The sequence below is a fragment of the Spodoptera frugiperda genome, chromosome 2, assembly GCF_023101765.2.
Source record: "Spodoptera frugiperda isolate SF20-4 chromosome 2, AGI-APGP_CSIRO_Sfru_2.0, whole genome shotgun sequence".
NCBI classification, from domain to species: domain Eukaryota; kingdom Metazoa; phylum Arthropoda; class Insecta; order Lepidoptera; family Noctuidae; genus Spodoptera; species Spodoptera frugiperda.
In genome coordinates this window covers 7,534,013-7,546,259 of record NC_064213.1, presented here as the reverse complement: position 1 = coordinate 7,546,259, position 12,247 = coordinate 7,534,013, and the positions used below count along the sequence as shown (strand labels likewise).

The 12,247-nt window shown below is 34.6% G+C and overlaps 2 protein-coding genes across 3 annotated transcripts; one reads left to right on the top strand and one right to left on the bottom strand.

The window, feature by feature from the left end:
• Nucleotides 1-233: 233 nt before the first annotated feature.
• Nucleotides 234-6,845, top strand: LOC118269193 (uncharacterized). 2 transcript variants are annotated; one of them, XM_035584166.2, is made up of 6 exons: nt 234-471; nt 630-836; nt 5,658-5,839; nt 6,011-6,134; nt 6,259-6,455; nt 6,673-6,845. In XM_035584166.2, the coding sequence occupies exons 2-6, from the start codon at nt 633-635 to the stop codon at nt 6,725-6,727; spliced, it is 762 nt and encodes a 253-aa protein (XP_035440059.1). In that variant the 5' UTR covers nt 234-471; nt 630-632; the 3' UTR covers nt 6,728-6,845. The 2 variants fall into 2 exon arrangements, with proteins under 2 accessions (XP_035440059.1, XP_035440060.1); XM_035584167.2 differs by lacking the exons at nt 234-471; nt 630-836 and adding an exon at nt 3,437-3,751.
• On the bottom strand, nt 6,840-11,934 carry LOC118269191 (AP-2 complex subunit alpha). Its single transcript, XM_035584164.2, has one exon. The coding sequence runs from the start codon at nt 11,704-11,706 to the stop codon at nt 8,920-8,922; it is 2,787 nt and encodes a 928-aa protein (XP_035440057.1). The 5' UTR covers nt 11,707-11,934; the 3' UTR covers nt 6,840-8,919.
• Between the last annotated feature and the right edge of the window lie 313 nt (nt 11,935-12,247).

Below are 12,247 nucleotides of genomic sequence, written 5' to 3'. Positions count from 1 at the left end.
ATGACATTTTCACAGCGTTCATAAATAGATATTAGATATTAATGCGTTCGTTTTAAACTTTATTACTTTAATTAAAACTAACTTCACAGTTTCAGCTTTCTGCTCGAATATGAAATTATAGTTACACCAAAGCTTAACAATTAAATGTATCACGTATTTATTTATCTAAAATTCTGATCAAGATGATAACTCGTGGGATCAAAAGACATCTATCCACTTATACAAAAATCATAGTAGCTTTGTTGTCAAACAAAAATGTCAAACATGAAGAAAATCCAAAACGATTTGTTATTGAAATAGCAAATAACCTTATATTTACAAGTTTTATTGATTGAGTATATAGCTAGCCAGGGTCATAGAAAACATACTAAACAAGATAAAATCTTGATACATCTATTTTGTAAGAGATACAATTTTTTTTTTCAGTAGTTTCTTATTACTTTTATACTGGCGTCAGAAAATTATTCCAAGGTAATTTTTATTGTACAAATAATAGACATTGAATTGATTTACAAATTTTATCGATAGAATTAGTAACTTCAAACCCTAAGAATACCTATCAATCTACTTTAGTGCTTGAAATTGTTAGGTTATATTATTATGTTTAAACGAAGTTTTAATGTTTACAGAAAATGCTAGACGGGTGGTACTGCCGCTCTATAGCAAACATGCAAGCCAATGAGGCTAGCGTGAGCAATAATGCGCCACCGGAGCCCCCACAGGCGCGTGACTCACACAAAGAATACTCTTCAGACAGCAGTAGTGATCCTGAACCCGAGCCTAACTACAGGGCACAGTACATGGCACTGAAGAAGAAGCTCAAGTATCTCATTTATGTAAGTAGTTAACAAGTATTTCCTATCTGCGTTGACCAACCTGTCATTTGTCAGAATGCAGATGTAGATCTAAGCAAGACAATTGTTATGCCATCAAGAGAGGTTAAGAAAACACAACAAGCCAACCATTATTTAAAAAAAAATGGTAGATAATGTAACCTTTTCACTTTATTAGTTTTAGTATTTGCAAGTGTGATGGATCTCCAGTTAATAGTTTCCACAGTCAGAGGAGGCTTAATCTTTTCAAAATTCTCAACAATGATGCATACAGTTTGAAATTGTACTTAGTAGTATAGCGAGTGGCCTGGTGGTCCAGAGGTTTAAAACACCCACTTCTCATGCATGAAGGTAATTGATCGGGATATTGAGTTAATATATATAATTCGCTGAGTTATATATATATTTAATTCAATATCGTACTTTCTAAGATTATTTAGACACCACTGACATGGTGAAGGAAAATATTGTAAGGAAACCTGGGCTTATAATTTCTGATTATAAATTTGAAATTGCCAACCCGCATTGAGCAAGTGTGGTGATTAATGCTCAAACCTTCTCCGTGTGAGAAGAGGACTTTGGTCAGCAGTGGCCACTTATAGGCTGTTGATGTGTGATAGAGACTGTGGCTCATATAGTGACATTCCTATCTACACAAACAAAAACTGTTAAACCTTCTCAGAATAGATGCACCATACAAATCAGTTACACACAGTTCAAATAGCCTAAAGACAAAACAAAAACAGGAAGAAAATGGCTATGACTGCAAAGATTATTAACAAGTGTCAATAGTCCTGTTAAACATAATAAAAAATAGTTGTAACTGGGTATTTTGAGACAGAGGTTTGTATTATTTATATTTTTTATTATGTTCCTTAGTATAATGCTCCAACTCCTTATTATATGTATGAGACAACTGACCTCATGTCTTATGTGAATTATATTATATTATATGATTAAGTTAATCATGATCATTTCACTTACAAAACAGGGGTCTACTCTAATTCAACGAAAAACGAAGGTTCGTTCAAAACTTCGGAAATTTAATCAATTCCATTTACTGCGAATCTTTGTGTACAAAAATAAACGAATGAAATGAAGATAAATAAATAGGTTTTGATTTGAAATTAAAAATAAAACGTAATAAGTAATTTCTTTAGTAAATCAATAAAACCTTTTTTTTAAAGGGGGAAAATCATCCAATAACTTTTCCCGCCTTGGGCGAGGCGAGTGGTAGTGTCAGACTCTTACTGACTAAAAACCACCCCGTTCCTTCTCCTGCTTTTCGAGCCGGAGCCCCGGTAAACCCGCTAGGTAGTCTGCAGCTCTGGAAATCAATAAAACCTACGTCCGAAAATTAAACGAAACTTCGGATTCGAGAACCGGAGTAGGCCCCCAGATGTCTTATGACTGACATGATGATTCCTGAACATAGTTGGTGGAAGAAAATTATTTAATTAAGCTGATATTATTATTAGGTACAGATTACTCCTGTTACTGTCATGTTATATTTTGTTATGGGCTTATGGCACCGAATTCTTATCTATCAGTGGGTGGACAAACTATCAGTAGTCAGTATATTATGACTAAGGGGACGTCAATTAATCACGTCAGACTCAATTAGGTGAGGGGGGAGTCCGACAATAATCACGAAAAATCACGAGGGGGGACAGGGGGCTTTATAAAATACCACGTATATTTATTTTTTCACCGAACGTGGGATTTTTAAACCTTAAAATGGGGTGTAGTGTGGGTTTTTCCACTTCCCCATAAAAGAGTATAATTATAATTATGCATTTCTAAACTTAAACCAATTTGGATGATATTTTTAGGTGCTTGTATTACGTACAAAATGTTAACCCACTCATATTTTGTGTATTAAAAAAGCAGTACACATGATGTTGGTTGGGATGGGGGAGTTAATCTAAAATCTCACCAAGGGGGACGAGAGGTAAAAAAATGTGACGTCACAAAATTTACATGATTAATGGACGGCCCCTAATAAAATCTTAAATTTTTGCTTTTTCGTTTTTACCTTTTGTTTTTGGTTTTTGAAGTCTGTTGTATATTGCTGTATAAGGCTATACAGACTCGTTATACTATTCATTACCCACAAGGGTACAGTTCTCATCGACACAAATTAAAAATCCAAACACGAGGTAGCTACTCTTAACCGTTGAGGAGTTCCCTTAACTATCATACTACTTCATCATCAGACCCATAATGATAATCACACCCCCATGTAAGTGTAAAGTTCTCATCAATATAAATAATTTAAGCCCAAACACGGGATTATTGCTGCAAGTCCTCCAGGAGTTCCCTCAACTGTCTTTCGGCTCCATCATCAGATCGACTCCAGACCTATATAGAATTGTACTGGTTTAAAAAAAAAAAACAAACACACTAGACTATAATTTTCCAAACTTCCGGTATCTTTTTTTCTATTTCTATCCCATTAACAGATCATCACCTGATGAATGAATGAATGGGAGTTAAGGTGTGTACCCCTTTTAAAGTCGGTAAAAAAATAGCACGCTTGACATTTAGACCCAAAACAATCAGGCATAGGAAAGTTCAGTTCAAAACCGAACCCCGATGCGCAGTCTGCTAAGTGCATTGATGGGCTCCACATTAAATTCGCATTAAGTGTAAATAACGACTACTAGTTTACCATAGTTAACTTATGTGGGTATTTAAATTAAATATTTATTAATTAAACTGAGTGCGGAGTTTCGGCGGTAGGAGAAAAAGGTTTTACAATCGGCAGTACGAAGGACGTGTAAATTACCATGATAAAGAAGTCTTTAACAGAATTTACCTTGATTGTTGTGAAGCGAGTGTTAAAACCGGGTGGTGTATACAAAATTAGAGTTAATCCAAATGATAAAAGATTTAAAGGAAAAATTTTAGTGAAGTTTGTAAGTATCTTATAATTATTTATTTGTTCTCGCGTCAACTTTAAACTATTGTTTTGATTTTGCAAATGAACTTTGCAAGCCCCTCAAACCCTGTGTTCGGGTGGCATACTTGTTAACACAGCTTAATTAAGGAGTTACTGTATAGATACATAAATTGATACACAGTCTTAATAACAAACATGTTACAATCAATACAAGAATGAAGATGTGTATCAATGTATGTATCTATGAACTAACTCCTCAATTAAGTCTGTGTCAGGGATGTATCGTAAGTGACCCGGTTGTGGCCACTTTAAGAATTTTGTCGACTTTGAGGCTTTCTTAACTTATGGTTTTTGTTATCACGAACATATTTCTTGTAAAAAGTCATTTAACATGTATTAATCTTGCTTAAGAAAACCCTTTTTTTAAAGAACGTCCAATAGAAAAATAACTGCATAAAAAAGAAAAAAAAAAGGGAGTTTGTGCCATTTTTGGCCAGATTCGTGCCATTTCTGGCCACAGTCGTGTGCCAGTTCTGGCCATCAAAAAATACAATAAAAGTAATCAAAATTTATTAATTAAATTTGACATTTTAGAAACAATGGTTTTCATTTAGTCTGGAAAATATGAAATATTATTACTTCACTTGAATTTAACTTACAAATAAAGAGATCAACATTTATATGACGTTGGTAAAAGCTGCAAAGTAAACTGACCTCCCTTTGTGTGAAGACAATTTATTGCATCTCTGAAAATGAAAAATATGTATTTATTGATATGTAAAGCCAAGGAAAAATAATAAATAAATTACGATAAATGACTAGAAGTGGGGCGTTTATGTACAAAAGTTTTGGCCAGTCGTGTGGCCAAAGATGGAGAAATTCATAATTTTGTCTCCATTAGTGGCCACCTTCTAATAATCCCACTTCAGAAACATATGGCGACAAAATAACTTTAGTTCCACTTAGACAATATATTCTTCATGTAGTATTAACATAAACATCTAAACAATAAGCAAAGGTTAAAAAAATAAAAACCTGTCGTCACCCGCTCGCCTTAGCCTTTTTGTTAAGATCTTAACAATTTCACCCTCAACTAAAAAGAATGACTTGTTGCATCGAAGTGAAGTTTGACACATCAAAGCTGCCAACGGTATCAGTGTCTCCAATATTAAATATTTTAAATACTGTACATCACAGAGTAATTTATTTGTCCATGCCTTAGTTATAAATATTTGAAGGCTCAAGTGGCCACAAAGGGGTCGATGGCCACAACCGGGTCACTTGCCCTAGAAGTACATCACTCTTATAATCAAACTTGTTAAGTCCTATGTTTACAAATCGTAAACGCTGAATTCGTGTTATTTTTTCTTATTGTTTTTATTACATAAGCTATGTCATATAAGTGCATTCAGTTTATGGTTCAGATATTTTGCATCAACATAAGCCTGTAATTAGGCTCCTAACACACAGAAAAATACCATTAATCACCACGCTTGCTCTAGACGGATTGCCGATTTCAAACTTATTATTTGAAATCACAAGTCCAGCTTTTCTCGCGATGTTTATCTTTCCTGTGATAATGGAGTCTAAATAAAACTAAGAAAGTGCATAATAATATTACTCGTACAACTCGGAATTTACATACTAGATTTTGAACCAGCACTCGACATGCAGAATAGTCCCAACAGTCTCTCGAGTCTTACTACCTATATACTATACCTACCTACGTGTAGTAGATAGGTACTCCTCATCTCTTCAGTGGTCTTATTTTATGTTTTTGTGCGACCTTTTTAACCGTTACTAGACACGTACGCTGAGGAGTTCGCTTACGCAATCCTTTTTTCCTATAAGACCATTAGCATATTATGCTCAATATTTCGTTAAAAAAAATCATACTTACCATTACATTTACCACTTTACAGGAGAACGAATGCTTTCAAGATGCTCTGAGATGCAGTCAAAAGAGATTGCTGAAAGTATCAAGAGATCGCACGTTCCTGCTCGACCGCTTGTTGCAACATGAGAAGCCAGACAGCACCACAAGTGAGAGTGAAGACACCGAATCATCTGATGACCCAGAATATTATCGCAATGATGTAAAAAGGTACAAAAAATAAACAAAATAACTTACTTATATAGACATAATTTGAATACTCGATTAACCTTTCATCTGCGGGTATATGAGACAACATTAGAATACACATTGTGTGTCGCACTGATCAGTGTTTCAGCATACGACGGGTTAATACCTATTTTCCTTTTTCAATGATTTCAGAAAGAAAATGGAAGCTAGTGCAGCCAATCAGAATGTGTCTACAAGCTCATCAGTCAAAGGCGCAAGTACAATAAAAAGAAAAAGAGCAACAGTTCCTAAGAAACCTGCTAATGCCAGTCATCTTGTAAGTAATTTTTTTGTATCCCTTATTTTACGCGAGGTATATAATTGATGACTTTTCATAGCAACTGATTAGTTTCTACCTCTTACATTGCCTTGACTTACGTAGATATATAATTTTCTTTCAGCACCAATCTACTAGTTCCATGCTGTCGAAAGCTTCGCCGGCGTTGGGTTTCGGTTTATCGGCTGGTGATGGCCACATGACTCCCGAAGAAGTGGAGCGGCACTTACAATCACGGCAGTCGTACATGGAGCTGTTACCGGAGCGGGCTCCACCTACTGTTCCAACTGAAATGTTCAGCAATGACCCTTCACTTGACAGGTAATTACTATTACATAACTTTGTTCTATTCTTGGCGCATTATCTACCTACATCTTGAAAATAACCGATAGAATAAATTAAATTAGTCAATAGATTTGCTAAATCTATTTTAGTAGCAGTCAATAACTTTAAAAAATATTGTTGAACTTTAAGCAAATTAAGGCTAGGTTTCATAATATTGTTTCTGTTCAGGTTTAACTTTTTATGTTTGTTTCAGTGAATCGAACGACGTATTGGAGAATTCGCCGAATGTTGAGGAATGGTTCGATTAGTACAAAAGTTACTATAATTTTAAGTATTAAATAGTTAAATAAGTCCAGACATAATTATATTTGACATTCAAGAACTTTGATGTTTTGTAATGAATAAATAAAAATGCACAAATACGTATTGGATAAATATTTTATTTAAGAGTTACAATAATGGGTTCGAAGCGCAAGAACAAACATCTATAATAACATCTGTTACAGAATCACACCCACTTTGTGATATATTACATTTGATAAACACACATATATACGAAGTGTACATGTATCAAATAAGCTTATACATTCTTTTAAATTTCATAATATACATACATGTTATGAGTACCACATTCTTAACAAGATTAATAAAAACGTTTATAATGATATATTAATTTATTATTAATGTTCTCTTAACAAACCTACCATGCAAAGAAATCTTAGCATGCTCACTACTAATAAATTTATAACAACATTTTATGTCCATAATACTAAAGTTCCTATCTCTAATCTCTATTTGTGGTACATAATATGAAAATAAAATCTTCTAGGTTTGTGAGATTCCTACTATCGACTTGAAAACATGTATACTCAAGAAACACACCAACACATTTAATTAAATCTCTAACAAACAAATACATGTAAGATGTCATGAGTATGAAGCTGATATACTAAAATGTTGCATATTGTAACATTTGTTTTCACATGACGATGTTGATAGTTGGTAAAATGACGAGATAAAATGACTGGGAAAATAAAAAATATATGAAGTCATGGAAACATAACGACTCGTAAAAATACTCGCAATTAAAAAATAATATAACGTATACCTATGTTATAGGAATGTTTGTGAAGTACATTTTAATATTTTCATTAAAATGTCCAAGAAGCACCGGTCAACGTGACGACATTCATTGCAAATTTTCACAATTCTAAAGATGTTAAAATATCAGCTAGTGGATAAATAAATAATTGTCTTACCATCCAAGGTATTCTATTGTACAAAAATGTAGACATGTAGTAACATACTGACATCAGGTAGATTTATTTATACTTTTTGTGAATATAAAAATACTAGACTCAAATATTACTTCGATATAGAGGAATACAAGAGATTTTTTAACCAAAGTTAATACTGTATATCAGCTTCCACTGGGTATGGTATTAATTATTGCCATTTATATATTTTACTACAAGTTAACAGGAACATCATAATAATAAATAAAGGGGGCCTGTTTTTCAACAGCGATGAATATACAGGTAAAATAACGACATAATAGTTTGATATGAGTTACATAATTTCACATAGAAATATTATACTCATCAGTACAGTATATTTTGTTTTTTTATTTATATTAATCTCAACAAGTGTGTTAATAATGTTAGCGAAGCTACTGTTGAGTATAATATAAAATGAACCAACCGAAATTTAGATACATGATTAACAACAGCCGAATAGTTACTTTGGTATGAATTTAGGTATAATTTTCTACAATATATCATAAATACTTTTGAATATATCTAGAAATATGCGAGACAACAGTATAATCTGTGACACTAAATAGCTACCTATTCATCGCCCAACCAAGACAAACTATCAACCATGAAGTCATTATGAATGAGAACCTCATTTATCCTCTATATATACAAATCAAGCAGTACTGATACAGATGTACCACACAATATCACATGAACATAATGAATAACTGGTTTTAAGCATGGTGCATACTACTGATCATGGTAAATGTTTACAGATGATAAACCATACATATTATTTTTATTATACTACTACTAATATCAAATTAGGTTTCATAGATGGAAGTGTATTGATTTACAAGACGCAAATCAGGTAAATTCTTAGCATACAATTATTATTGATTATATTATTGCAAATCTTGAAAGTAAGTAATCTGTCTTTTTGAACATCTTATCAAATCTTATAAATTGCAGGTTAAATTTTAACTAAAATAAATCTTGGTTTACAAAAAGACCTAACTCTATATTAGCAATAAAATAAATCCAAAATTGTACACAAGAGATTTCATTTCATTATAAGTTCAGTGCAAAGTTCACAAGTGTTTTGCTTCATTTACCTTCCAAATTGTACGCATTACTTTATATCAACTCTACATGTAAAGTGACTGTGAACTTCTAGGTGACTATAACACCAACTTCATTGTCTAACAATGTTGTTCATAATTTATGGTTCCTTTAAACTAAATTCAGAATTGATCTGCTAACAGATTGCAAATTTCATGTGAGACTGTTTCCTTGCTAGATCTTACAGTCAGTCTAAACATTTGAGCTTGTTTGTTTGGTTCCAATCGCATGAGACAACCTACCTGCTGTACTCTAGTATGAACAATTCCTGCACACACAAAATTGTCAGGGTTAGGATCAATACCATCCAGCAGCTGCATACCAAACCCAGCTAATTTGGTGCGGGTTGCAGGTATGTCAATAGAACCTTGAGCCTTAAAAATCTTTTGTGCCCTTTGCTGTTCTCCTCCCAAATTTTTCCATCTTGCAAAGAATGATTCTCCATTCATTTCAGTGGGTTCAAAGAACTTGTTCAATGTAAGTGGTAATTTCATAGTAATCTTTTGGGGTACATTATTGTACACAAATGAAACAGACATACTTGGAGCATCAACAAAATCTTCAATACACTCAGCTGTCAGCATTTGTTGGATCTGTGCACCTGCTTCTAGTACAGGTTCCATGGGCTTCATTTGCACATTCAATTTATGCAAATCAGTCCAGTGTAGTTCAGGACGAACAGTTTGGATGGGGAACTGAGTTTTGTTTCCATAGAATAAACCAATCCTTCCCAAATTCTGTCTGAATTCACTTTTTACTCCAATCTGAATTAGGTCATTTTCGAAGAGAACACCATTATTTTTGAACAAAAATTTCTTGATATTGTTTTGTTGAACTGTACTTGGACTTATTTTTGGAGCAGTATACAGATCTCCAAGTACATCAAGCAAACCATTACCAGCTGGTGCTGTAGTTCCAGGAGGAGTGGACAGTCCAAGCAGATCAGCACTAGAGCTATTTGTATTATTGGTAGAGTTAATCACAGCAGTGGGTGCTGCTGTGGGTTGAGGACTCTTGGACTCTCTCACATCATCAGGAATACGGCCAGGCTTCTTCTTCTTTAGAACAGCCAAGATTGAAGATTCTCTTTCTGGGAATGCAGGCATTTCTTCCAATACAGTAGCTAGAACATCAGAACTTGCTACAATGCTTAGTTGCAGGTATTCAGAGGCTCTTTGTTGTAATTCAACATCAGATGATCGTAAGTTGGAGTCAGCACGGAATACTTCTTGAACACGATTTTTTATTTCTGGGAAGAGGTTCACAAGTTTGATGTAGGTGGATAACAAAAGAGCTCTTGTGGCAGCTGAACACAGATGGTATTTAGAATGAAGAAGCTCAAACTGAACTTGAGGTGAGGATCGTGTATCTCCAGCTATCAAATTTCCAAATTCCCCAAGAATGTAGCCACCCACCTTCACCATATTTTCATGACAAGTAGGTGCTTGTAATGCCTCAAACACAGTTTTAGCAGCATAGCCTTGGACTTCTTCTCTGTTGATTACAATCTGTATGACTCTGTACCAAACTTCCTCTGATACATAATCTCCAGCAATTCTTATAAGATTAAGAATCACATCCACATACCATGTGAAATCTGTAGCGTATTTTTCAGCCAAAATAGCTACTTTCAGAACCATTTCTTCCCTTATAGAATAGTCAGCGGTTTCCAAGTAAGCTAACATTTCCTGAACAATTTCCTCAGCATTAGTTTTATCACACATGGCATACAACAAGTCTACGGCCTGCTGTCGGACTGATACATCTTTTTCCATCTTCATGGATAAAATAACAACTTCTTGATGTTTCTTGACAGCCTCATGGGAAAATTCTGATGTAGCTAGATGGCACATGGACTCCAGGGCAAGGTATCTTAAATTTGTCTCACGGTTGCTAAGGAATTGGCCAAGTTGGTTACATGCACGCACAAGTAAATTAGGTTCACTGTCATTATGTATTATAAGACTTATGGCCTCAAATAGGACTGCATTCTTAGCATTAGAATGCTGCACTTTTTTAGATTTTGGAGGTTCTTGAGCCTTATTGAAAATAGTTTCCAAACATTCCGATAGGCGGCCTCTTACACCAGGCTCTTCTGATGGTGGAGTGTAGTTTTGCAGCAAACGTAGCAGTTTTACAGAAAGCCAGGGGGCGGGCACAAAGTAATATGTGTAATCTTGCAGATCGGTGTAACTAGCAGTTACAATCCTACTCAGCCTGGCAACAGCCAGTGTTACGCAACCCTTATACTCCTCCGGATTCTTTTTTACAAGAGCATCAATAAGAGATGTTGCTGCTGTTACAACACCCATGTGTGGGTCATTCAATACATGTATGATTCGAGAAGTCCACTCACCTCCTGGAATTATTTCTGGTGACTTCCTGAACAGTCTCAACAGGCATAGAGCAGCAGATTGCTTCACCACATCCATAGTATCTCCTGAGACCAGAAGCTTGGGGATTTCTGTCCCAAATGCTTCAGCCATATCTTTGCTGCCAATGTTGGCAATGCATTGCAGAGCCAAGTTGACATGTATCGGATTACGTGATTGCAGATCATTTTTAATGCTCTGGATGATAAGCTTAATTAGATCACTGTTGGTATTAACCAACACAGATATGAACAAATACCCGATTTGTTTTTCAGAATACTTGTTGGATGAAAGTAAGTTGACTGCTTCCATATGACCGAAGTCGATATCATGACCCAGCAAAAAGATAAATAAGAGTTTACACACGTATTTCTTTTTTTGATATCCATCAAGAGTTTTGTCACCTTTGAACTTACTTCTTATGTTCGCCAACTCTTTATTGATCCTCTTTATTTCCGCTTCTTTGCTTTTACAATTTCGTATGTCTGATATGAAGACTGCGAGCCCTCGCATTCCATCTCCCCTTACGGCAGGCATATTGCCAAGTGACTTATCGAACACCAGTTTTATGCCTTTTCTTTACACTTTCAAACGAAATAATATCTCCAAAATACTACCACTAACGTATAAGATGGCAAAATTGTAAATCGGCGTTGAATTACAACTAATCAATTAGCGGCCGTCATTACATTAATCGGAAAAGATGAGTTTCTTCTGATGGTTCTACAACGCCTTCCTTTTCCATAGATCCGTTTTTGAAACGTCAGACTGAGCTTATTGTTTATGGATCAATATTGTACGCCAATCAAGGGCTTCATATACTTTTATGATCCTTATTCCCATGGCATAAAGTATAAATTCGAAAAGAGTTTATTTTGACAGCTGAAATAAAGCCAGTGGAGCATTCAATAATTTTCGTTCGAAAATAGTTACAATGCAGATACATCCTAATATTTATAAACTAATCTTATCATCAAAACTGATAGTATAGTAATAATAAAGTGCATGCGTATAATCCATTAAAAATGTTTTCTGATAAAGTTAATATTTGTATCATCCTATTTCTTTACTCCTTTGA

Coding starts and splice junctions, on each gene's coding strand:
- LOC118269193 (XM_035584166.2), top strand. CDS start 633: ATGCTAGACGGGTGGTACTGCCGCTCTATAGCAAACATGCAAGCCAAT. Junction 837..5,657: donor AGCTCAAGTATCTCATTTAT/GTAAGTAGTTAA, acceptor ACCACTTTACAG/GAGAACGAATGCTTTCAAGA. Junction 6,135..6,258: donor CTGCTAATGCCAGTCATCTT/GTAAGTAATTTT, acceptor ATTTTCTTTCAG/CACCAATCTACTAGTTCCAT.
- LOC118269191 (XM_035584164.2), bottom strand. CDS start 11,706: ATGCCTGCCGTAAGGGGAGATGGAATGCGAGGGCTCGCAGTCTTCATA.